The 27,118-nt window shown below is 44.0% G+C and overlaps 1 protein-coding gene across 2 annotated transcripts; it reads left to right on the forward strand.

Annotated features, from left to right (window-relative positions):
• The first annotated feature begins 545 nt into the window (after nucleotides 1-545).
• Nucleotides 546-26,646, forward strand: LOC115152369 (dynamin-1-like protein). 2 transcript variants are annotated; one of them, XM_029697177.1, is made up of 19 exons: nucleotides 546-753; nucleotides 4,610-4,754; nucleotides 7,573-7,619; nucleotides 8,742-8,813; nucleotides 8,921-9,007; nucleotides 9,302-9,464; nucleotides 9,990-10,110; nucleotides 11,961-12,092; nucleotides 13,395-13,601; nucleotides 14,200-14,320; nucleotides 21,441-21,596; nucleotides 21,784-21,873; nucleotides 21,987-22,079; nucleotides 22,192-22,245; nucleotides 22,489-22,560; nucleotides 23,301-23,462; nucleotides 24,067-24,176; nucleotides 24,406-24,565; nucleotides 26,058-26,646. In XM_029697177.1, the coding sequence occupies exons 1-19, from the start codon at nucleotides 652-654 to the stop codon at nucleotides 26,112-26,114; spliced, it is 2,151 nt and encodes a 716-aa protein (XP_029553037.1). In that variant the 5' UTR covers nucleotides 546-651; the 3' UTR covers nucleotides 26,115-26,646. The 2 variants fall into 2 exon arrangements, with proteins under 2 accessions (XP_029553037.1, XP_029553038.1); XM_029697178.1 differs by lacking the exon at nucleotides 22,489-22,560.
• The last annotated feature ends 472 nt before the right edge of the window (nucleotides 26,647-27,118 follow it).

Below are 27,118 nucleotides of genomic sequence, written 5' to 3' on the forward strand. Positions count from 1 at the left end.
CGGGCATCCTGGTGGTTGGTGGAGTGGCGTGGAGGGGGGTTGGGCAGTGGGGATGGAGCATTGGAGGTTAAGACCAGGTTTAGCCATTATTCTCTCTCTTACGTCTGGCCTTCACAAGAGAAGGTCACGGTTGGTTTGTAGGGTACCTTTCATTTATTTGGCGTGGGCTTCGGCCAAACAGTAGCCTGTGTTAAGTTGGGTTAATAAACCGTCAATTCGTTAACTCAACCCTCTGTCTGGACAATTGTTCGTTTATGATCTAGCCAGGTCATTACTCTATGTTGTTGTCTTAGGTCTCTCTTTATGTAGTGTTGTGTTGTATCTCTTGTCGTGATGTGTGTTCTGTCCTATTTTAATATTTTTTTAAATATTTGTTTTTATCCCAGCCCCCGTCCTCGCAGGAGGCCTTTTGCCTTTTGGTAGGCCGTCATTGTAAATAAGAATTTGTTCTTAACTGACCTGCCTAGTTAAATTAAAGTAAAATAAATATATAAAAAACTCCAAGTCCCATAATGCAACGCTGAATTATTTTGTGCGTAGTTTTCTGGGTCGGGTAAAAGGTGGCAGTGTGAGGGACGTTGGATGACTTTGTGCCTGTGTTTAGCAGGCTAGTTAGGTCGTTTATTTGACAGGTACTACATTTTCAGAGCCATGGAGGCCCTTATCCCTGTCATAAATAAATTACAAGATGTGTTTAATACAGTTGGCGCTGACATTATCCAGCTGCCGCAGATTGCTGTTGTTGGAACGCAGGTAAGAATCGCTGTCCAGCTAACTAGCATCTCCTCAGCTAGTTGCGTTCCCTTAACGTTAGCTATAGTACTGTTGTCTGTTTCGCGCAGTTCCACTTCGAGATATTTCATAGTACGTGAACATTTACGTGTACTGTGTTTTCGAGGAAAGGTTAGCTAACGTTACTATAGTTACCTTAGCTGTAGCAACTTAGTTAGCTAGCTAGATAGTTAGCTGGCTAGTGGCTATGACTCATGAGCTGCTAACTAGTTGGTTATAGCGAATTTGACAGGCAGTGGAACCTGGCTAACGTTAGCCCTGTGTAATGTTAAAACCGCTGTGCTCAGCAGAAGGTCCCATTGAAATGTAAATGGTATCACATGTCTCTAAATGTACGTATTACACATTTACTGACTTGTTTACACTGGTATCCCCCTCCTAGCCTTTGAAGACTTGTGGTTTTGATGAATGAAAACATCAATTAATTCTTCCAAGACATCCCTACCTTTTCTTATTGCTTGAATTATCATTCATTATATGTCAGTTGGCAACCAACTGGTGCATTACCACTACCAACCGGAGTGGAGTGTGGACCTCAGTTCATCTTTCATTTACCCACGTGGGTATATGCAACTAAAAACCAATGAGGAGATTTGCAGCGCATCATGCCAATAAAACCAAGTTATATTTTACCAACTGGCTACACAGACGCACGAGCAGTGTGGGTGCAATGATTGAATGTACCACGCTGACCACACCGCCTGAGCAAGCGTTGCAAAATACATTTGCACATGTTATTCAATCAATGCACAAACACTGCTCGTGCTTATCAACAAGTGCCTGCGTAGCCAGATGCTAAAATAGGACTTGGTTCTATTTGTGACGCTTGATGCGCTGCAAGTCCCGCCTCTCCCATCTCATTGGTTTTTAGGAGCGTATACCCACGTGGGTGATTCATCTTTCAATGTTTAATGCTTTTACGACCCGTCCCCAAATTAATATAGTTCGTTCAGAGTTCGTTTTTATGTTTCAACCTGCGTGTCCTGATCACGTGGGTGGACAAAATCAACATGCGCAGGAGGACGAGCGGTCTGCTCAGCATGTAAGGGACTTCAGCTAAGTGTACCCTGTTTCCAGTGTGCCCGCCAACAGAGTAAAGATTGCCTCAAGATCGTACCTTCTTGAGGACAAAGTAACGAGGCTCCAAGGAGCGCATCGCAAGCTGCTCCAAGTAGTTGGACAGTTTTGACTTCCCAACATCAGCGGCTCACTTTGAGCAGGCCAAGGTCTGCCGCAAACCTAAGTAAATTAGAGGCAAATTATAGCCTCCTTAATTTGAGTTTTGGAAACAAGTGGTTTCATGAATGCATGGCGCAGGCCTCGTTTCACAGGAGCGTTGTAAAATAAGCTTTCTCTCAATGAACCAGCCTTAACAAATGTAGTTTATTTACAGATTGAATTATATTGTCCAACATCAGTTTTATAATTTCTTAATTTTGTGACTGCCTAGAGTGTCCTCTTTCCACTGCTGGATTGCAGTGGGGCGGGCTGGCCCAGTCATGGATAGAAGGGTATTTTTATGTCAATTTCTTTGTTTTTGGGGGGGGGGGGGGGGGCATTTTAGCTAACCCTTTTTCCAAATGTTAATTCTCCTGACCTGCTACGTTAATTCTCCTGACCTGCTAAGAAAAGTCAAATCTAACGTTAATTTGACAAGCTGGATCCATTCTGGCCCTGGTGTTCGTAGACAGCCGTGTTTAGTTCATGGCTGTGCTACATTTTAAATTCGAGAGGCCTAGATTGTATTTGAAAACAGCTGTTATTTATTAATAAAACATTTCATACAAATTTCCTATAGGACAGATTGTTCGCAAATTATATTATACTAATATTATATTTTGAAGTTGCATTACTGTGTAGGGGTCTTGGTCTTCTAGGCTAAATGTATTTTCTTAAATTATATATTAATTTATGATTTATACCAGGGATTATAAAACACAATGGGCAATGTTAATTTTTTTTTTTTTATACCTGTCATGTTGGTATAAGAACATTGTTATACTTTATTTTATTACTACGTTACAGGCATATTTCTGTTCTGTTAAAATGAATTACAACAATCTAAATGTGAGTTTTGATTACCTTTGGTGGATGCCCTAACATGCTGACCAGACCGGACACGTCGCGTGCGCGAGCGTCGCAAAATAAATTTACAAATCCATGTTATTCGATTATTGCACTCACACTGCTCGCGTGCGCCAACGAGCGTCTGCGATGCCAAGGGCTAAAATAGAACTCCTTTCTATTTCTGACGCAGATCGCGCTGAAAGTCCTGCCTCTCATCTCCTCATTGGTTTATAGAAGCAGGTACCCACGTGCCATCTCCTCATTGGTTATAACCACGTGGGTGATTGAAAGACAAACTGTTTGGCCGGTTGTCGTGGTAATACTATGAAAGTGTAGATGCCGATCACCATATAAGTTCAAAGATGAAAAATCCTGGAAGGAGGAGAGATGACTAGAAATGATTCGGTTGGCCGTTTTATTTGTGGATTAATTGTCGGAGTAGAGGACCTTGTGCATTTCATGTAAAATAACAACTCAATGTTTATATCCCAGGACAAATGAGCTAGCAACAGCAAGCTAGCTAAATAGGACAAATTAGCTAGCAAGTGCAGGCTAACTAGCTAAATTGCCATACATGTTTAATGCTTTTCGACCTGTCCCCAAATTAATGTCATTGGTTCAGAGTTTGTTTTGATATTTTAACCTGCGTGTCGTGATCGCGTTTGGTGTAGGGGGACAAAATAAATATGTGCACGATAGCACACGATGCGCGCAGCCAGTTTGGGTTCCGTGTAATGTGTTACACACCCAATGCAAGGGGATGTCTGGTCATTTTAAATGTTGCCCATCACGTTGTCTGGTGCCAAATTCTCTTCACGGAAACCCTGACCAGGGGGCACGCTTCCACCTGGTCTAAGGATAGAGATCCCAGTGCCCCAGTGCAGTGAAGGGGACGTTGCACTGCGTAGGGTGCCGTCTTTCGGATGTGATGTTAAACGGGTGTCTTGACTCTGTGATCATTTCAAAATCATAAGAGTAGGGATGTTAACCCCGGTGTCATGGCTACCTAATCATCTCCCTTATTCCTAATTGGCATATCACTCCTTACCTCTCCATCTAATGGCTTGTGTGGTGAGCGTTCTGGCACAGAAATGGTCGCCCTGCATCACCCAGGTGGGTGCCGCACATTGGTGGTGGATGAGACGAGGTTCCCCCTACTGTCTAAAGTGCTTTGAGTTCCTCAGTTGGTAGAAAGCTCTATATAAATCCAATGAATTATTATCATCATATAGGCTACACCTGTACTCTTCTCTCCACACACAGCTCTTGTTGGCCTAGGTGTTACCTAATAGGTTTACAGTAGCATGGCATCCTCTCTGACACCTTCACTGGTCTGTCACCTTCTTTGTCACTGTCTCAGCCCTTTGGCAACCGTCTGAACTGCTGGTGCCATGGCGACAAGAAGGCAACCCTTTGGATGCTCCAAGTGTATGTCTGCTCTTGTCTTGTTATTCATTAGTGCTTTTCAAAAGGACAGACGCACACAGAGGGGATCTTTAAAAAAAATCCTTGACCCTGTCAGTTCTATAATTGCCACACATGAATCGAGCCCAAGCTAAATTAGGTCAACTGCATCCAGGTGCAGCTGAGGTGAGATCAGGTAGGTTCAAATGTTGTGGAAAGATTTGACTTGTGATGAGTAATGGCTGTCGTAGCCTCAGTTGAACTTTAATTTTGTAGGCGACGTTTACTACTAGCTCACTTCTACTTTCACTCTGTAGGTGAGCATGCTATGTGTTTCTGTCTCCAGAGCAGTGGGAAGAGTTCGGTGCTAGAGGCTCTGGTGGGCAGAGACCTTCTGCCCCGTGGTACTGGTGTTGTCACCCGTCGGCCCCTCATCCTCCAGCTGGTCCACGTGGACCCAGAGGACCGCAGGAAGACCAGCGAGGAGAATGGTACTGTGAACACAACACTATCACTGCTTTAGGGTTGTAAAATTCTGTGAAGTTCCCAGGTTTTCAGAAACACTGGTTGGAGGAGCCCTCCTCTGCTTAAGCTATTCCCTTCTAATTCTGCAAGGGAATCCTCCAACCAAGGTTTTTGAAAAAGATTCCTCTGTACCTCTGCTGAGTGCAAACTTGAACGTTGGGAAAATTCTGTGCAACTTCCAGCGTGCGTTTACTGTGAACACTGAAGCTGTACCCACTTTAAGTTAGTTTTAACAGTGTCCAAGTAGGCTACTGTAGCTATTTGATCATAATGTAGGCAGTCGAGAAAATCCATCCCATAACATTTTAACATAGAAATAGCTGTTCTATCAATCAGCCTACAGTAGCAACCAATGTCTGGTGTTCATTGTAGGCCTAGATTCCATGGAACTTTTGAAAAACACATGCAGGGCTTAACATGAACCTGTTTATCCACATGACTGAAAATGTTGTGGTGTTTGATGCAAGAAACCACTTTACAAAATAAAATGCACTATTATTCCCATACCATTATTACAGAGAATCAGACACATTATGCTACCCTCTGCCTATTGGCTACATAGCTTATTCAAGCCTGTTTCAAAATACAACACTGCCCATTTAAGAGAAAAAAAAGCTCTTTACCAGACTCGCTTTTCAAAGATGTCCAGAAATGTACACTTTGTGCTCTTGTAGGAAGCAATCACGCCCCCATTGCTGACTACAAATGATCTATAACTGGGCTAATAATTCATTAAATTGCATAGGATACGAACAAAATGTGCACACATGCAGCTCTCGCTTTGATCTCAAAACAAGCACATCTGCTCCCGACCACTCATGCTGTAAACACAGTCCTGTTCAAAGTAAATGGCACAGATCCAGATATGGCAATGGTCAATTTGCATATAGACCTACTGCAGCTCTGATTTGGTTATGCCGCACCGGTCTGTGTAGAGTACGGGCTGAGTCGTGCGTGTCGATGCAATAGAATCCTACTCCGATGCGTTCTGCATACAACAAAATCTCTTGCATAGTTAGTTTTGCATACTAAGTTGTGTATAGTTCATTTTGTTTGGATATGTTGCATTGAAAGTGGCTATTGCATTGATTCGCCACAGTAAAGGGAAACGGTGATAGTGTTAACAGGGAAAACTCTAGAAGTTGAGTGAAGTTCAACCTTGTGTTTCTCTGTGGGCTGACATTTCTTCTGCATGTCAGTCCCAGGGAGCTGTGCTGCACGGTGTCTCTGCAGGGCACATGTTGTTGTTGACCCCCCCCTTCCCCGTCCTGTCCCTCTCATGTCTACAGTCATTAGATGACTGTTTAAATTCCTCTAGTTCAGACTTTGTCCTTTTGTGACTGTCTGCTGTTTTTTTGTTTTTTTTGGTCACTCTGTGTTGATAACTCGGCATATATTCAAGTCTGCAGCACTCCATCTGAGTACTAGCTACTATCCAGCTAGTGTCCATAATAGCTAGCTAATATACTGCAGTAAATATGGCAAGGTATTGACAAAAAAATAGTATTTCCCTTAGATTCTACTCACGTTATATCTAGAGGCTCCTGAATATTATTACTGAGCCATTAAGTCACAACAGCGTGCAATGTCATGCTACTCAATCCTCAATGTCATCCCAAGACATTTGAACACAAAACCAAGCCTGTGCCCTGCTGTTGGGAATAGTCACACACCGGATGGATCATGTCAAAAAGTACTGCATTGCTGCAGATGGCCATGGTGCAGGAGCTGCAGCTAGGCTAACGGCTAACCATTTTCAACCTGTCATCTGATCTCTCCTGAACCACAGACCCCAATGCCTGGAAAAACGGGCGCTATTACAAAGGTCTCCTTTTCATTGTTTCTCCTTGCCTTTTGTTTGTGTTCGCTCATCAGCTTCTTACTCTAGGCCTATCCCTTTCATTTCGCCCCCCTTCCATCCTGCCTATTGTTTTTGTAGCCTTGATTTAAGCCACCAGACTTTGGCTTAGCTTGATTCAGCGAATCAAGCCCAACGAGGTCAGTCTCGTGTTTCAGACAAAACACCTGATTGTCTGTATAAGGACATCCTGTATAAAATAAAAACTATTCCGGAGTGCATGACCGGTGTCAACTTTGTCAGAAATCATGGTAAGTATGGCCTTTTTAAGGGCAAATTTAAATGTTCCGTTCCAATTCATGTTCATTTAAACACGCTGAAAACAAACGCATCTTAAAATGTCCTCAAACAGCTGATTTTTGTTTTCTTAGTTTGGTAGGTAATTCTTTGTTTAAATAATCCAACTAATACATTGATTTATTAGTTGAAAGAATAACTTTGTTGTTTATCAAAAGTGTTTGGTAGCTAGGTAGTAGCGTATGCCTGTGCTCCCCATAGCGCACCAACCATGCTTTGGCTTGTCTCACAGGCATTTTCTTCTTTTTTTTCTGACAAACAACATTTCTCACTGTATTGTTTGTTCAAGCCTCTGGGTTATTGGCCTGCAGGATGTATTCCCATCCCAGCTGAACAACTCAACCCGACCCAATGACAGTATCAGCCGGTCCCAATTCACTCCCCTGGCCCTAACCTTTCTTTAAAAATCTGTAAGATGTGTTCGATCTTGTGGATGCTCCACCACTGCACTTTGTATGTCTATCCAGACCCTTCAGATATGCAAACATGGGTTAGGGCCAAGGGAAAGGGAGTGAATCGGGACCTGCTCTATAATCACAACACTGGTCATTAAAGTACTACTCCAAATGACATCTGCCAGACAGGCTGGGGAATGGGAATGACATTGTCTTGTGTTTATGTTCCCGTAGGCGTCGATGGAGAGGAATGGGGCAAGTTTCTACACACCAAAAGCAAGGTATATCTCCATAACATTCCTCAGAGCTAGTTTCGGTGTTGGTTCAAAGCCTGCAGGTTGCTGACAAAGCGAAGCACCTCCTCCAACTATCTGTTCCTCTCAGTGGAGTTCCCTGCCCTTTCACTGCTACAAATAGACATGCAGCTTAAATACTTGATTGACCTGATATAGGCAGGCATGCAAAGCATTGTATTGGTTTACTGACTGAAGATCACTGGAAATGCTATATGAGTTTTGTAGCTTTGTCTGGAGAGTTTGTTTGACAGGAATCCTATTTGAATCACCTCGGGCACACACCCTTTCACAGTCGCAGGCAAAAAAGACACAGGAGGATGTACAGTAGTACTGTCTTCTAGAGGGAATGGCCCAGAGCATAAAGAAGAGATCAGGGAATAGGGCGTAATATACAGTCGAGATGAGGGAATAGGGCGGGATATACAGTCGAGATGAGGGAATAGGGCGGGATATACAGTCGAGATGAGGGAATAGGGCGGGATATACAGTCGAGATGAGGGAATAGGGCGGGATATACAGTCGAGATGAGGGAATAGGGCGGGATATACAGTCGAGATGAGGGAATAGGGCGCGATATACAGTCGAGATGAGGGAATAGGGCGCGATATACAGTCGAGATGAGGGAATAGGGCGCGATATACAGTCGAGGATGAGGGAATAGGGCAGGGCGCGCTATACAGTCGAGGATGAGGGAATAGGGCAGAACGCGCGGTAGAGCTGAGGGAATAGGGCAGAACGCGCGGTAGAGCTGAGGGAATAGGGCAGAACGCGCGGTAGAGCTGAGGGAATAGGGCAGAACGCGCGGTCGAGATGTGTGCAGACACAGTAATTTGCTCTGGTGCTTTAGGTCCTTCATGCGTGAACTGAGAAACCCTTGTGATGTGCTATACTGTAAATGGCGTTGATGCAGTGGGTGATGGAGGATGTTTTTTTTCTTTATGTTTACATTTGTAAGATTTGATTATATTTAGATTTCTGTAGTGATCTTTTGCTGTTGGGTCCAGATCATAGTAAATCACATTTACATTTGTCATATGCAGCTATATAAACCATAATTTAATAATTTCTTACGCTGCGCAGTACCCATAAACATGTATTTGTTTTTAGATCTACACAGACTTCGATGAAATCAGGCTCGAGATCGAAGCTGAAACAGAAAGAGTTTCTGGCAATAACAAGGTATGTCAACAATGAAAAATGAGTTGATGCAAAGGTAGTCCTAAGCAATGTCAAACAGATGTTATCGTTGCCAACTGCTGAATTGACATTTCTTTGTTTTCTTCCAGGGAATCACTGATGAGCCCATTCACCTGAAGATCTTCTCCCCTCACGTAGTCAACCTCACGCTAGTGGATCTGCCAGGTATCACAAAGGTACACACAAAGCAAGGTGTTTTTATTTCAAATATAAAAGCTAATTGAGTTGCTCAAGTGTGATCGAGTTGGTTTGAACCCGCAACAATACTTATTTAGCTGTCTGCGCTAACGCCTAGGCATTAGCTCTGGGGGCTAACGCAAGTCTTAGGATCCCCAGGCACTGAGATCACCTATCTTTCATGCACTGAACCAACTCTCTTTCCAAGTTTATTGAGGGAGATAGAACTCCAACTATGGTTTGAACTAATGATATGGGCAGGAATGAATTGTGTGTGTGCATGTTCTACCCAGGTCCCAGTGGGAGACCAGCCCAAAGACATAGAGGTGCAGATCAAAGACTTGATCGTGAAGCACATCTCTAACCCCAACTCTATCATCCTGGCTGTGACTGCGGCCAACACAGACATGGCCACCTCAGAGGCCCTCAAAGTTGCCCGCGAGGTCGACCCCGACGGTAAACACCTCAATCTCTTCTTCACTCAGTCTCTTTCTCTTTTTTTTGTTTGTCTATGCCTCTTCTTTTTGTGTGTCTGTCTCTCTCTCTGCCGGTCTCTTTATCTCTCTCCTCTCTCCACCAGTCTTGCTCTCTCTGTTAACCTTAGTCTGTCACCTACTGTTTCCTCTAATCCTTATCAGACACGCCATGTCGTACACCTCCTTACAAAAACTCTTGATTACCTGGATGTAGGCCCAGGAGTTTTTCCTGACTATCTCACTTGACCAGGAAAACTCTAGCCTCTACTTATAGGCTAAACTCCTGACCCTATTTGGAGGTAACTGTGGAAAGGTTTAGTTATCATGGCTGTGGATCTGGTCCCGTATTCATAAAGCATCTCAGAGTAAGGTAGACGACCTAGGATTTGCCTTTCAGATCATAATGAATAAGATTTTATGGACGGGGGGGGGACCTGATCCTAGATTAACACTCCTACTCTGATATGCTTTTTGACTGTGGGTTCTGGGGTTTGTCACTGTGTAGGCAGGAGGACGTTAGCAGTGGTGACCAAACTGGACCTGATGGACGCTGGGACAGACGCCATGGACGTTCTGATGGGCCGGGTCATCCCTGTTAAACTTGGCCTCATTGGCGTGGTCAACAGGTCTGCACCATGACACAATAATCTCCAGTCTCTAACATGTTGAATATAGCAAGGGTTCAGCCCTATGGAAAATCCAGTATGTAAGGGTGTTAGAAGCCAACAGTCACTTAGGATCAAAATGGGAAAAGGGCCAGCATTCCTTAAGTTTTGTTAGGATTTTCTTTTACCGTACTATGTACATTTACTTTTGAGTCATTTAGCAGACTCTTATCCAGAGCGACTTAGTGCCTTCATCTTAAAATGGCTATGTGGGACAACCACATAATTATCTGTCATAGTAAGTACATTTTTCCTCAAAGTTCTGGATAAGTTGCAGGGGTTTGATGGCACTAGCGGAGAGCCGAGCCAACAGTGAGTTGTAGTAGTCCAGATGGGAGATGACAAGTGCCTGGATTAGGACCTGCGCCACGTCCTGTGTGAGGTAGGGTCGTAGTCTACGGATGTCGTAGAGGATAAACATGCAGGAGAGAGTCACTGCTTTGATGTTGGCAGAGAACGACATGGTGTTGTCCGTGCTCACGGCAAAGTTATTTGCAATCTCCGTGATGGAAAAGACTTGGAGCGGTCAGGTCTTCCACGAGAGGAAAAGTAGCTCCGTCTTGTCGAGGTTGAGCTAGACACGCATCTCTGCCAGGCACGCAGAGATGCGTGTCGCCACCTGGGTGTCAGAAGGGGGGGGGAGAAGTTGTTGAGTGTCATCTGCATAGCAGTGATAGGAGAGACCATGTGAGGATATGACGGAGTAGAGTGTCTATATGGGGAGACCAGTAGTGGGAGCATGTGGTGCGGACAAAGATCCTATCCACGTCATCTGGTAGGAGCGGCTTGCCAGGTAGGATGCAATCCAAGAGTGCAGTGCCTGAGACAACCAGCCCTGAGAGGGTGGAGAGGAGGATCTGATGGTTCACTGTGTCGAAGGCAGTGAATAGATTTTAGGAGGATGAGATCAAAGGAGCGAAAGTCAGCTTTGGCAGTGCAGAGTCTACATGACACGGAGAAGAACAGTCTCGGTTGAGGGACCCGTCTTGAGTGGTTAGGGTCAAGAAGCTCGTTCTGCGAGGGAGTTGGAGAGATGGCATGCTTAAGCTTTTTTGGAAAGAAAATAAGAGATACCGGTCTGTATTTATAAAAAAAAAATGTTTACGTCGGGTCGAGTGTTGGTTTCTTGAGGAAGGGAGCAACTCTGGCCATTTTGAAGTCCGAGGAGGATGAGTTGCCAGTGAAAACCGGTGGTCAGGGATGAGGAATGGGAAAGATGGTCTGGAGAAGGGAGGCAGGGATGGCGTTGAGCGGGCAGCTTGCCGAGTGGCTGGTCATCACTAGTCGCACACTGAGAGTGAGACGCACACTGAGAGTGAGACGCACACTGAGAGTGAGACGCACACTGAGAGTGAGACGCACACTGAGAGTGAGACGCACACACACACAGACACTGAGAGTGAGACGCACACACACACAGACAGTGAGAGTGACACACACACACAGACACTGAGAGTGAGAGTGACACACACGCACACAGAGAGTGAGAGTGACACACACACACGCACACAGAGAGTGAGAGTGACACACACACACGCACACAGAGAGTGAGAGTGACACACACACACGCACACAGCGAGTGAGAGTGACACACACACACGCACACAGCGAGTGAGAGTGACACACACACACGCACACAGCGAGTGAGAGTGACACACACACAGAGAGAGACACACACACGCACAGAGAGAGACACACACACAGAGAGTGAGACACATAGAGAGACCGACCAGTGGACTCAATAAGCTGACTGAATGAGGAGCTGGTAGTAAAATAACTCAAACAGTCCTATCCTTCATGACTTTCTTCAGGAGTCAGCTCGACATCAACAATAAGAAGACAGTGGCCGACGCCATCCGTGATGAATATGCCTTCCTACAGAAGAAGTATCCCTCCCTCGCCAACAGAAACGGAACCAAATACCTGGCTAGAACATTGAACAGGTATGAGCAATGTTCCCTCCCTGAAAAATTGGGCACTTAGCAAATTTCAGGTCTGCTTAGCACAAACTGGAATTTTGTGAATATTCTGTGTGACTTCCAGTGCGCGTTTACTGTCAACTCTGAGTCTGTACCTGCATTAAGTTAGTTTTAAGTGGCCAAGTAGGCTACTGTAGCTATTTGATCATAATGTAGGCCTATCATAATGTAGGCCTACCATCACAAACAATGGAGAAAATGCATCCCATAACATTTTAACATGGAAATAGAACAGCTATCATTCAGCCTACAGTAGCAGCCAATGTGTGGGGTTCAATGTCAGCCTACATTCCATGAAACCTTTCAAAAACACATGCAGGGCTTGACATTAATCTGTTTCTCCTCTTGTCCTTCAGACAAGGAGGTGACTGAACATGTTTTTTGATGCAAGAAACCACTTTACAAAATAAAATGCATTATTATTCCCATACCATTATTACAGAGAATCAGACAAATTATGCTACTTAGCTTATTCAAGCCTGTCTCAAAATACAATGCTCCTTTAAGACAATAAAGGCCTTTACCTGACTCGCCAGAAATGTACATGTTTTGTGCTCTTGTAGGAAGCAATCACGCCCATATTGCTGACTACAACTAGGCTAATAACTCACCAACTAGCAAAGGAAATTAACAAAATGTGCACACGTGGCTACATGCAGATCTCGCTTTGATCTCAAAACAAGCACATCTGCTCACGACCGCTCATCCTGTAAACACAGTCCAGTTCAAAGTAAATGGCACAGATCCATATATGGCAATGGTCTATTTGCATATAGACCTACTGCAGCTCTGATTGGTTATGCCGCACCGGTCTGTGTAGAGTACGAGTCGTGCTGCAATTGAATCCTACTTCGAAGTGTTCTGCCTACAGCAAAATCTTTTGCATAGTTGGTTTTGTTTCGGTACGTTGCATTGAAAGTGGCTAATTTTGCATTGATTTGATCACAATTGCCACAGTACAGGGAAATGTTGATGGTGTTAACTAACAGGGGAAAACTTTCTAGAGTTAAGTTCAATCTCGTGCTTTTCTCCGTGGGCTGATTAAAAAAATAAAAAATCTCTGTGCGGCAGTCTTGGGGCTACAATAACTGAAAGGAACATTGGGAATGAGAGAAATAATATATTAGGCATACAAGGCCTCAACAGAAGAGTAGTTTTGAGGTTTGAAAACATCTGGCCAACTATGATTTTAGAGTGTAATGTCACTAGAAACTAACAACTATCATGTTGCCTTTTCTACTTTCTCATTCTTCTCCTTGTTGCCAGATTGTTGATGCACCACATCAGAGACTGTCTCCCGGAGCTAAAGACTCGTATCAACGTGCTGGCGGCCCAGTACCAGTCCCTGCTGAGCAGCTATGGTGAACCTGTAGAGGACCAGAGCTCCACACTGCTCCAGCTCATCACCAAGTTTGCTGCAGAGTACTGCCACACCATCGAGGGCACCGCCAAGTACATAGAGACAACCGAGCTGTGAGTAACTTATTTTTTCTCTTGAAGGTCCAATGCAGCTGTTTTTCTCTATCAAATCATTTCTGGGTAACGATTACATACCTTTCAGTTATTGTTTTCAATTAAAATGGTCAAAAATAAACAAAAATAGCTTCGTAGCAAAGGGCAATTTCTCAAGCAAGAATTTTGCTAGGACTGTCTGGGAGTGGTCTGAGTAGGAAGGGGAAAGTTGGCTGATATTGGCAGAGAGGTAAGGAATTCTGTCTTATTGGTCTATTAACTAATTTACCACCTGGCGATGTCACCATGGAAGACCTGAACTCCATCCCACCGAACAAGCTGACATTTCAGACGGTCTTGTCAAACAGCTCTTACACTAAATCGTAATTTCCAAAATGTCGCAGTATTATTCCAGCCTCATACCAAATATATAGAGGGCATAGCCTCTAGTTACCAGAAGGGGGCATACAAGTATAGCATCACAAGTCAACCAATTTGAAGCTTTTGCAGTCCAATGTAGTGGGTCGATTTACATGGGCTAAATGAACTAGGCTAATACATTGATCACAAATGTTCAACATTTTGCATGCATATGTAACAGTGGACCATTCTCTTTCAGGTGTGGTGGAGCGCGAATCTGTTATATTTTCCATGAGACCTTTGGTCGGACGCTGGAGTCTGTGGACCCACTAGGAGGTCTGACCACCATAGACGTGCTAACAGCTATTAGGAATGCTACGGTGAGTGTGCAATGCTATATACTGTATTGTGCGCTACTAAACTGAACAAAAATATAAACGCAACATGTAAAGTGTTGGTCCCATGTTTCATGAGCCGAAATAAAACATCCCAGAAATGTTCTATCCACACAAATCCCTGTTAGTGAGCGTTTCTCCTTTGCCAAAATAATCCATCCAACTGACAGGTGTGGCATATCAAGAAGCTGATTAAACAGCATGATCATTACACAGGTGCACCTTGTGCTGGGGACAATAAAAAGCCACTCTAAAATGTGCAGTTTTGTCACACAACACAATGCCACAGATGTCTTACGTTTTGAGGGAGTGGGTAATTGGCATGCTGACTGCTAGAATGTCCACCAGAGCTGTTGCCAGATAATTTAATGTTAATTTCTCGACCATAAGCCGCCTCCAACGTAATTTTAGAGAATTGGCCTCACAACCACAGACCACGTGTAACCACGCTTATCCAGGACCTCCACATTCAGCTTGTTCACCTGCGGGATTGTCTGAGACCAGACACCCGGACAGCTGATGAAACAGGAGTTTTTCTGTCTGTAATAAAGCCCTTTTGTGGGGGAAAAACAAATTCTTATCGCCTGTGCCTGGTTCCCCAGTGGGTGGGTCTGGCCCACCCATGGCTGCGCCCCTGCCCAGTCGTGAATCCATAGATTAGAGCCTAACACATGTATTTATTTCCTTTTTATGAACTGTAACTCGGTAAAATCATTGAAATTGTTACTTGTAGTGTTATATATATATTTTTGTTCAGTATGTTTATCTATATCTAAATGCTATAACTTCAATTTCTCAAACATATGACTATTTTACACCATTTTAAAGACAAGACTCTCGTTAATCTAACCACATTGTCTGATTTCAAAAAGGCTTTACAGCGAAAGCAAAAAATTAGATTATGTCAGGAGAGTACCCTGCCAAAAATAATCACACAGCCATTTTCAAAGCAAGCATATATGTCACAAAAACCAAAACCACAGCTAAATGCAGCACTAACCTTTGATCTTCATCAGATGACACTCCTAGGACATTATGTTATACAATACATGCATGTTTTGTTTAATCAAGTTCATATTTATATCAAAAACCAGCTTTTTACATTAGCATGTGATGTTCAGAACTAGCATACCCACCGCAAACTTCCGGTGAATTTACTAAATTACTCATGATAAACGTTCACAAAATGCATAACAATTATTTTAAGAATTATAGATACAGAACTCCTTTATGCAATCGCGATGTCAGATTTTAAAATAGCTTTTTGGCGAAAGCACATTTTGCAATATTCTGAGTAGATAGCCCGGCCATCACGGCTAGCTAATTTGACACCCACCAAGTTTGGGGCTCACCAAACTCAGAATTACTATAAGAAAAATTGGATTACCTTTGCTGTTCTTCATCAGAATGCACTCCCAGGACTTCTACTTCAACAACAAATGTTGTTTTGGTTCCAAATAATCCATAGTTATATCCAAATAGCTCCGTTTTGTTCGTGCGTTCAGGTCAGTGTCCGAAGGGTGAGCGCATTTCGTGACCAAAAAAATTCAAAATATTCCATTACCGTACTTCGAAGCATGTCAAACGCTGTTTAAAATCAATTTTTATGCAATTTTTCTCGTAAAATAGCGATAATATTCCAACTGGGCGACGTTGTATTCATTCAAAGACTGAAAGAAAAACATGGCGTCGTTTCGTGGACGCGCATCTCCAGTGTCATTGTTCCCTGCCTGACCACTCACAAAAACTCCTGCTGTTTTTCGCCCAGAGACTGCAGAGACGTCATTCCACTTTCTGGCGCCTTCTGAGAGCCAATGGAAGCCTTAGAAAATGTCACGTTACAGCAGAGATGCTGTATTTTTGATAGAGATGCCACAGAAGGAGAACAAATTGTCAGACAGGGCACTTCCTGTATGGAATCTTCCCAGGTTTTGGCCTGCCATATGAGTTCTGTTATACTCACAGACACCATTCAAACAGTTTTAGAAACTTTAGAGTGTTTTCTATCCAAATCTACTAATTATATGCATATTCTCGTTTCTGGGCAAGAGTAGTAACCAGTTTAAATCGGCTACGTTTTTTATCTGGCCGTGCAAATACTGCCCCCTAGCCCCAACAGGTTAACTGACTTGCCTAGTTAAATAAATAAAAAATGTTTGTTTGCAGAGTAGAATGATGGAATGTTGAGTGTTTTGATTGTTAAGTTAATGTTTTAAGTATCCCTATATTTCTGTTATTACGGGGCTATCACTCAGTCAAGAGGGCGCCTGCGCAGGAAGTTAGTTCGTGGATGGACCTAGCCGTGAGTGTAATGGCTACCTTGTAGTGTGTTCATACAGTATAGTAAACTTTGTTAAACTGGAACTTTGTCGTTGTGTCATTTCGAGTTAACATTGGTAGCAGAGGATGGTTCATAACTACAATGTGCCACCTCGCTTCGACGAGAAGAGGTCGTACGAAAGTTGGAAAAATGAACTTGGAATCTGGACACGGGTTACTAATCTGGACGCGAAAAAGCAAGCACTTGCGGTGGTATTATCGCTCGAGGGAAGAGCGAGAGATAAAGCACTGGAAATATCCGTTGAGGATTTGAACAATGATGATGGTATGGGAACTTTGATCAGAGCACTGGATTCTGTATTTCTTAAAGAAGAGAAAGACCGTGCCTACGAGTCATATTCAAACTTTGACAGTGTTTCGAGAGATATTTCGGTTGCAATGACGGACTACATCATTGATTTCGAACAAAGGTACAATAGGATGCGCAAGTACGACATGGTTCTCCCGGATGCAGTGTTAGCTTTCAAGTTGCTAGATACTGCCTGTCTAGATGGTAGGGAGAAACAGTTGGCTTTGACTGCTTGTACTGTACTGACTTTTGCATCAATGAAGTCGGCACTAAAAATAATTTTTGGTGAAAAGACGTCTGTCGCGCCGTTAACAGATGGAATGCAAGCGAGTGACGGAGCATATTACACTGAGCAGCAGAGAAAAGGCGCCAAAAAGTCACGTTCTCAAGACAACCTGAAGAGGGCGCCATTTCCCGGAACAAATCCACTGGACAAATATGGAAGGAGATCAAAATGTGCTGTTTGTCAAAGCACTTACCATTGGGTTAAAGACTGTCCTCATAAAAATGAACAAGTTAAACTAACAGAGGAAAATGTAAACACATATAGAGCAGTGTAACATTACACTGTTTTCAAATGAATCTGCTTCTGATACTGAGATTTTTATAGTTGAATCCTTAGGATCTGCTGTGATTGATACTGCATGTACACGCACAGTGTGTGGTGCAAAATGGCTTGATAGCTATGTTAGTGAACTAAATATGAAAGAAGTACAAAATATGATTGACACACCAAGCAACAGAGCTTTCAAATTTGGAGATGGGAGAATTGTCCATTCTACCAAGAGTTAAGATACCAGCAAAAATTGGAACACATTGAAACAGAGGTGGTCCCTGTAGATATCCCCTTACTATTAAGCAAAGCTTCCCTCAAGAAGGCAGGGGCTGTACTAGACATAAAAAATGACAAGGCAGTGATGTTTAAACAACCAGTGACTCTTGAACTTACTACCTCAGGCCACTATTGTGTAAACATTTTAGACAAAGACATCACACAGAGCCCATGCAAAAATGAGATTCGGACGGACACAGAGCACATGGAGATTCTGACAGTCACAGAGAACATGAACACAAAAGGAAAAACACAAAGTATTGTTAAAGCTTCACAAACAGTTTGGACATGCTACAGTTGACAGACTTCAGAAGTTACTCAGCAGTTCAGGGAATAATGATGATGAGAGTATTTCTGTTCTACAGCAGATAGTTAACAATTGTGAGACATGTCAAAAATACAGTAAACCTAAGCCCAAACCAGCTGTTGGTTTGCCACTAGCTTCCAAGTACAATGAAACAGTGGCTGTAGATCTACATGAGTTAGCACCAAGTGTGTGGTACCTTCACATAATCGACCACTTCACACGCTTCAGCGCTGGAAGCATTGTGAATACAAAGAAACCCAGTGACATCGTCAGGCACTTACTTCATGCATTCCTGGGTAAGTGTGCATGGCCCTCCCCAGAAATTGTACAGTGACAATGGAGGAGAATTCAATAATAATGAAATAAGAGAAATGGCAGAGAAATTCAACATGGAAGTAAAGACAACTGCTGCATACAGTCCATGGAGCAATGGACTTCTGGAGAGACATAATCAAACACTCACAGAGATCATGCTGAAAGTGAAGCAAGACAATGGATGTGACTGGAACACAGCCCTAGATTGGGCTTTGATGGCAAAAAACTCAATGCACAATGTTCATGGTTACAGCCCATACCAACTAGTGTTCGGACAGAACCCTAATCTTCCCTCTGTACTGGTTGACAAGCCACCAGCACTAGAAGGGGCCAGTGTGAGTGCATGGGTGGGACAGCACCTGTCAGCACTACATGCAGCAAGAAAAGCATTCACTGAAGCAGAGTGCTCAGAAAGAATTCGCAGGGCTCTGCGTAAACAGCTACGACCTACCGATGAGAAGTACGAAACTGGAAACAAAGTGTACTACAAACGAGTTGACTGTCAAGAGTGGAAGGGACTGGGAGTAGTCATTGGCCAAGATGGTGTGGTGATATTTGTGAGGCACGGAGGCATCATTGTCAGGGTGCATCACTCAAGATTGCGGAAAGTAAATGATCAACAAGATAGAGGGGCTGTTGCTGAGAATCAACCTAATGAAAAGGACACAGTAACAGACACAAACCTACCAGATGTCATATCCAATGATATGGACACTGAAACTGACACAGGAAATGGAGCAGAGACCTTCAAACATGCCACAGATAATACTGTTGAGCGTTCAAATGAGGAAAACATTCAACAACAGCCACGTGTTAAGACAACATGGATGTTCCAATCTGAAAACTGGACAAACTGTTAAATACATGGACAGAGAAAGTGGTATTCCACATACAGCAACCGTCATTGGACGAGCAGGAAAAGCCAAAGGGAAACACCAGAACTGGTACAACTTGCAGTACTCTGAACCAGTTACACTTTCTGGTACAACAGGGTCAGCTGACCTGTCACTTGTAGATAATCTCAGAATTGAACCAATGGAAAATCGAGAAAAACAGAATGACATTCAAAATGATGATGTACTTGAAACAAAGGACGTGTCATTTGACTCAGCTAAGCTAGATGAGCTCAGTAATTGGGGGAAAAATGGAGTGTTTGAGGAAGTTACAGACATTGGCCAAAAATGTGTCTCAACAAGGTGAGACCCTTAAAGAGTCCTTAACTGGAATAGTGCCTAAAGCACGTCTAGTGGCTAGAGGTTGAGGAGCTGGCTGCTAAACAACTCCCAAAAGACTCACCGACATGCGCCTCAGAGTCACTCAGATTGCTGATGTCCGTGATCTGCCAGAAAAAATGGAAGCTTAATTCCATAGACATCAAATCTGCATTTTTGCAGGGAACAGAGCTGTCAAGGGACATTCACATCCGACCTCCACCTGAAGCTAAATGCGAAGGAACACTGTGGAAACTAAAGAAGTGTGTGTATGGACTGGCAGATGCATCACTCTACTGGTACAACAAAGTCAAGGCAACAATGCTGAATACAGGTGGAAAACTGTCACAAGTGGATCCTGCCGTCTTCTATTGGCTTGATCAAGACTGCAGTGTGACTGGAGTACTTGCCTGTCATGTTGATGACTTCATCTGGGGTGGCTCACAGACCTTTGCTACAACTGTGATTCCAAACCTCAAATCTGTTTTCCAGGTCGGCCGTGAGGAGCATGATCATTTTTGTTATGTTGGCATTGAGTTTATTACAGTTGATGGGACAATACTGATGCAACAGGAGAGCTATATCAAGAATCTTCAACCCATTCACATGGATTCTTCAAGAGCCGTACAAAGGAATTCCCCTCTATGTGGAATTGAAGCTGATCAATTGAGGTCGAAGATATGACACATTTTATGGGTTGCTAGACAGAGTAGACCTGATGTAATGTTTGATGGTTGCAACTTGGCATCTAACACAAAACACGCCACTGTACAAACCATTCATGAGGCAAACAAAGTTGTTCGTAAACTGAAATCACAACAAGTGACTTTAAAGTTTCAGCATGTTGGAAAAGATGACTCTTTGAAACTAGTTGTCTTCAGTGATGCTTCGCTAGGGAACCTTACAGATGGAGGCACACAAGGTGGACATCTAATCGTGTTAATGGGTGAAGGAGGAAGATTCTCACCTATCTGTTGGCAGTCAAAAAGGATCAGAAGGGTTGTCCGAAGCACACTTGCTGGAGAAACACTTGCTCTTGCGGATGGAATTGACAATGCGATCTTTCTTGCAACTCTGTTCTCAGAGCTTACCACTGGTGAGACAAAACGGCACGTTCTACCTGTAGTTTGTGTCACTGACAACTAACTACTCATTAGTTGATGCTAAGTCTGTCACAGAGAAAAGACTTCGTCTTGAGATTAGCAGCATCAAGGAACTTATTCAAGCACAGAGAATCCAGCGGATTCTGTGGTCGACCACAAAGGAACAGCTTGCTGACTGTCTGACTAAAAAGGGAGCATCCGGTCTTGTGCTCCTACAGGCTCTCAGTAATGGAAAGTGGCAGCTTGAGTAATACAAATAAAAACTGTCACACAACCCATTTGTAATGGGGAACTTAAATAATACTTGGACATTTAATTATGTTGTTGATGTTTAATTTGTCTTTAAAGAAAAGGGGGAGATTGTTAAGTTCATGTTTTAAGTATCCCTATATTTCTGTTATTACGGGGCTATCACTCAGTCAAGAGTGCGCCTGCGCAGGAAGTTAGTTTGTGGATGGACCTAGCCGTGAGTGTAATGGCTACCTTGTAGTGTGTTCATACAGTATAGTAAACTTTGTTAAACTGGAACTTTGTCGTTGTGTCATTTCGAGTTAACATTGATAATCAGTATAATAGGTGTTTTCGTTTCTTTGAGATTGGATAAGGATAACTTTATCTGCTCCGTGATTTATTGTGCGTTGAGATGAGTTGCGTGTTGTTAGCCAGAGAGGCTGTTGGGTAATGTAGTCTCTGTCTGTGTGTGTGTAGGGCCCGCGGCCTGCCCTGTTTGTGCCTGAGGTGTCGTTTGAGCTGCTTGTGAAGAGACAGGTAAAGAGACTGGAGGATCCCAGTCTGCGCTGTGTAGAGCTTGTCCACGAGGAGATGCAGAGGATCATCCAGCACTGCTCCAACTACAGCACACAGGTAGACTAGAGAGACACACACACACACACACACACACACACACACACACACACACACACACACACAGCAACTGCAGCACCCAGGTAGCCTGTTCATACTCACATTCACATCAACAACACTTGCTTTGACTCTTGACATCTGGCCACAGTCACTGATGAGTGTTGTATCTCTCTCTCTCTCTCTCCAGGAGCTGTTGAGGTTTCCAAAGCTCCACGATGCCATAGTAGAAGTGGTCACGTCCCTCCTCAGGAAACGGTTACCGGTCACCAATGAGATGGTGAGCCATTTTTCGGTTACACTGCATTTCAAATGGATGATTCTTGAATGTTATCTGCTCCACTTGTAGTGTGTTTGCTTATCTTTAGTGTACTAATTCCAACTCCTCCTCAGGTTCACAACCTGGTGGCCATAGAGTTGGCCTATATTAACACCAAGCACCCTGACTTTGCTGATGCCTGTGGCCTCATGAACAACAACATCGAGGTAAGAAACATTCACAGCTTTAGAAATGGCTTTATTCTGTGTTTCCTACCTTTTTTATAAAGTACAAGAAGTGTTGTAGTTGTGTTAATTAGTAGTAATTGTTGTCTCCTAGGAACAGAGACGCAACAGAATGAGAGAGCTTCCGTCCTCAGTTCCCAGGGAAAAGGTAACAGAACACACTCAACTCTTTCATTGTGCTTTTGATTTGTTAAATTGCTACAAAGACTGTTTCTTTACTGCGCCAAGTGAAGATTTCTACATTTTACAGCAGAGATATAAGCCATATGCTGTTTTTTTCCCCCACACCAGACTATCGCAGCTCATTCAGTAAAGGTTTTTCTTCCGTTGCTGGCTTTTTAGGTCCTATTTCTCTGTCCGCTCTTCCTCCTCTCTCTCTCCCTCTCTCTAGTCCTTTAAGGGCCCAGGTGGTCAGTCTCTCTCCCCCACTGAGCTTCCTCCGCCCGAGGGAGAGGGACCCAAGGTGTGTCACTGTGTGCCACTCACCCACCCAATGCCTGCATGGCCCTGCCTGCATCCTACCTCAACCAAGATTGGGGCCCATTTCATTTCAGGAAGTTAACTGAAAATCCGGTTTTCATTAGTTCCTTAAAATGTCAGTTAATTTCCTGAATTGACTGAATTGCAATGGACTTTCCACTGACCCACCCTCATACTCCCCTCTGCAACCCTGTAGACGATCCTACTTTGTGTAGGGCACAATTCTGAATTTCCCTTATCTGTTCCCCTTCAATGTCCCACAGATATGTTTTAATAAATTGATGAGTCCCCACCCTAACTAACTCCACCCCTTGAACTTTGATTCTGTCATTACATTCCCCATCTTACACCCATTTCCAGCATGTGTGCTTCCATACGGAGGAAGGGTCCTGGAGTGATCTCTTTGTACAATATGGCCGTGCCACTGTCAGAATGCCGTTTTTAATCCAAAAACTCAGTGTATGTATCTACAGACATGACTGTGTAGTCTGTAGATGTTACATCATACAAGCCTAGGTGATGTAATAGCCCTGACAGAAGCATTTTTGGGAATAAATTCTAACGAGCATATTGATTGTTGCTGTCTTGGAACAGTTCTCTCTTGTCTCCTTGAGATTAAAAATCTATTTTACAACTGTGTAAGTAAAGGATGAATCAATAACAGTGAATAAACCACTTGACAAAATCTCTAACCAGTCTGTCTGTCTATAACCTTGTCTCTAGGCTGCAGGTGGGGGTCCCCAGGGGGACCAGGATGGAGGGACAGGGAACTGGAGGGGCATGCTGAAGAAGGGAGATGAGGGGATGGGTGGAGATAGATCCATGCTCCAGACCTCCAACCCTGCCAGCCCTCAGAGGGGCCACGCTGTCAACCTGCTGGATGTGGTGGGTAATCTCTTCTAGTCGGATACTCAGTCCCAATTCTATCACTATACCTTTTGATGTTTGCAGAACTGTGATCTTGGTTAACCCGAAACTAAAGTCTCACGTAATTAGTCAGCTGCTCGATTAAGTTCTGGGTCCAACACGTGATAAGAGATGGTAGACGAGGCGAGGCGCTCCACCCTCTCTGCAAGTTATGGGCCGATTGTCTCCTCCCTGTCCGAAAATCAAAAGATGACAACCTGCGAAATCTTAACTTCTACAAATAACCGGTGACAAACACTGAAACTACTGCTGCTCATTACCCCATTCCTCCCTGACAGATTCTAGAGTACCGGTTATGTTGATGTAGATCTGTCCACAAGAGATGAGCAGAACTTTGAAGTGTAAGCCATTAATATGGTGGAAACCTCTCACTACTCTGCTTATGCCTATCCAGCGCCTTCAGATCTGCAGACATTGAAGGGTTAGGGCCAAGGAAGGGTAGGAATGGAATGGGACTAGCTACTGCTCGAAGTCCAAACAAGTTTCATAGCACCACAATGTTAATGACCTCTGAGAAGTAGCACGTCAGTGATTGGCCTGTTTGACTCTGTGTATCCCCCAGCCTGTTCCCGTTTCCAGGAAGCTGTCTTCTCGAGAGCAGAGGGACTGTGAGGTCATCGAGAGACTCATCAAGTCCTACTTCCTCATCGTCAGGAAAAACATCCAGGACAGGTATGGTGCTGCTCTGCTTTACTTGCTGTTAGACTCCCTATCCTGTGGTTTCTGTACGATGTTGAAATAGTTTGTTTCATTCTCTTTTCTACTTGGCGCCATCTCGATTGCTTAAAGATCTGTTGTTTCCTGTACTTAAGAGTCCCAATTATTTTTTTTTTCAATCTCACACTTTTTCTCTCATCCACCCTTTCTATACTTCTCTCTCCCTTTGCGCTCCTCCCTGCAGCGTGCCCAAGGCGGTGATGCACTTCTTAGTGAACCATGTGAAAGACAGCCTGCAGAGTGAGCTGGTGGGTCAGCTGTATAAGGCAGGTCTGTTAGATGACCTGCTCACTGAGTCTGAAGACATGGCCCAGAGACGCAATGAGGCTGCAGACATGCTCAAGGTAGTGTGTGTGTGCGCATACTATTTGTATCTAAACTCAACAACAAAAAGAAACGTCCCTTTTTCAGGACCCTGTCTTTCAAAGATCATTCGTAAAAATCCAAGTAACTTCACAGATCTTCATTGTAAAGGGTTTAAACACTATTTCCCATGTTTGTTCAATGAACCATAAACAATTAATGAACATGTACCTGTGGAACGGTCGTTCAGACACTAACAGTTTGCAGATGGTAGGCAATTAAGGTCACAGTTATGAAAACTTAGGACACTAAAGAGGCCTTTCTACTGACACTAAAAGAAAGATGCCCCGGGTCCCTGCTCATCTGTGTGAACGTGCCTTAGGCATGCTGCAAGGAGGCATGAGGACTACAGATGTGGCCAGGGCAATAAATTGCAATGTCTGTACTATGAGACACCTAAGACAGCGCTACAGGGAGACAGGATGTACAGCTGATCGTCCTCTCAGTGGCAGACCACGTGTAACAACACCTGTACAGGATCGGTACATCCAAACATCACACCTGCGGGACAGGTACAGGATGGCAACAACAACTGCCCAAGTTACACCAGGAACGCAGAATCACTCCATCAGTGGTCAGACTGTCCGCAATAGGCTGAGAGAGGCTGGACTGAGGGCTTGTAGGCCTGTTGTAAGGCAGGACCTCACCAGACATCACCTGCAACAACTTTGCCTATGGGCATAAACCCACCGTCGCTGGACCAGACAGGACAGGCAAAAGTGCTCTTCACTGACAAGTCGTGGTTTTGTCTCACCAGGGGTGATGGTCGGATTCGCGTTTATCGTTGAAGGAATGAGCGTCACACCGAGGCCTGTACTCTGGAGCGGGATCAATTTGGAGGTGGAGGGTCCGTCATGGTCTGGGGCGGTGTGTCACAGCAGGCAATCTTAACGCTGTGCATTACAGGGAAGACATCCTCCTCCCTCATGTGGTACCCTTCCTGCAGGCTCATCCTGACATGACCCTCCAGCATGACAATGCCACCAGCCACACTGCTCGTTCTGTGCGTGATTTCCTGCAAGAGCCCGGATCTCAATCCCATTGAGCACATCTAGGACCTGTTGGATCAGAGGGTGAGGGCTAGGGCCATTCCACCCAGAAATGTCTGGAAACTTGCAGGTGCCTTGGTGGAAGAGTGGGGCAACGTCTCACAGCAAGAACTGACAAATCTGGTGCAGTCCATGAGCAGGAGATGCACTGCAGTACTTAATGCAGCTGGTGGCCACACCAGATACTGACATACTTTTGATTTTGACCCCCCCCCTTGTTCAGGGACGCATTATTCAATTTCTGTTAGTCACATGTCTGTGGAACTTGTTCAGCTTATGTCTCAGTTGTTGAATCTTATGTTCATACAAATATTTACACATGTTAAGTTTGCTGTAAATAAACACAGTTGACAGTGAGAGGACGTTTCTTTTCTTGCTGAGTTTATATGAACGTTTTGACCCCGTCTCCATCCTATGTCCACAGGCCTTGCAGAAAGCCAGTCAGGTGATTGCTGAGATCAGAGAAACACACCTGTGGTGAGGGCCTCTACCTCCATACGCTCTCCCTCCCACATGGACACTATGCCCTTCCCCTAAGCCCTGTTCTCTCAAACCTACCTGGACTGCAGAGATGGCCAACTTGGAAAATGCACTGGTGTCAATTTGTTTAAAGCGTCTCAATTCTCCATCCTTCTCCTGAAGTGTGCACTTGCACACTCCCTGTCTTGGATTTAAAGCGTTCGATTAGTGTAAGCATTGGCAGGAGGGATCTTTCCCCCCCGTTGTTAATTCCATGACAGAGAGTGTAGAAGTGCACAGTTCTGGAGATGAGTGGAGAATCGGGAGGTATGTTTTGAATATAGTTTTATGATGTATTATGTAGTCTTGAGCTACACGAAGGGTAGTACATATCTTTGCCTGCACCACAAACACACACACACAGGAGCGCTCCTGTCCAAATTATCTTTCATATGTGAGTACAGTAAATACCATGTAAGGTGTGAGGCATACCTAATGAAGAATGTTTGTCCCTAAATGTAGAGTTAAAATAAAGCTAGAAATGACAAACCTTATAGATGTTTACTGTAGTCTCTGGCTGGATGCTGTGTTTTAAATGCTGTCTGTTTTGATTATGGTTGCCTATCTACATGTAGCGTCGCTGTCAATGCTGCTGTTGAGCATGTCATTACATGGTAACTCTCATTTGCGTTGGTTTTCCCAGAGAGAGAAATACCACTCTTTCACATAATGCTACACCCAGTCTCATATGTTTAGTTTACTCCTGACCATGCCTAAACACTAAATGTGTTTACAACTATATATATATATATATATATATATATTTCTCTGTGTATCTCACTGGCGAATGAACAATATGCACTGAGTGCACAAAACAGGGACACCGTCTTAATATGGAGTTACTCCCCTCTTGCCCTCAGAACAGCCTCAATTTGTCAGGGCATGGACTCTACAAGGTGTCGAAAGCGTTCCTTGCACAGGTATGCCGGCCCATGTTGACTCCAACGCTTCCCACAGTTGGCTGGA

The sequence above is a fragment of the Salmo trutta genome, chromosome 17, assembly GCF_901001165.1.
Source record: "Salmo trutta chromosome 17, fSalTru1.1, whole genome shotgun sequence".
In the NCBI taxonomy this organism is placed as follows: Eukaryota; Metazoa; Chordata; class Actinopteri; order Salmoniformes; family Salmonidae; genus Salmo; species Salmo trutta.

Bases quoted from the DNA above. Each gene is read 5' to 3' on its own strand.
- LOC115152369 (XM_029697177.1), top strand. From the start codon at position 652: ATGGAGGCCCTTATCCCTGTCATAAATAAATTACAAGATGTGTTTAAT. The intron at 14,321-21,440 runs GTGAGTGTGCAA...GTGTGTGTGTAG, and splicing joins CAGCTATTAGGAATGCTACG to GGCCCGCGGCCTGCCCTGTT. The intron at 24,177-24,405 runs GTATGGTGCTGC...TCCTCCCTGCAG, and splicing joins AGGAAAAACATCCAGGACAG to CGTGCCCAAGGCGGTGATGC.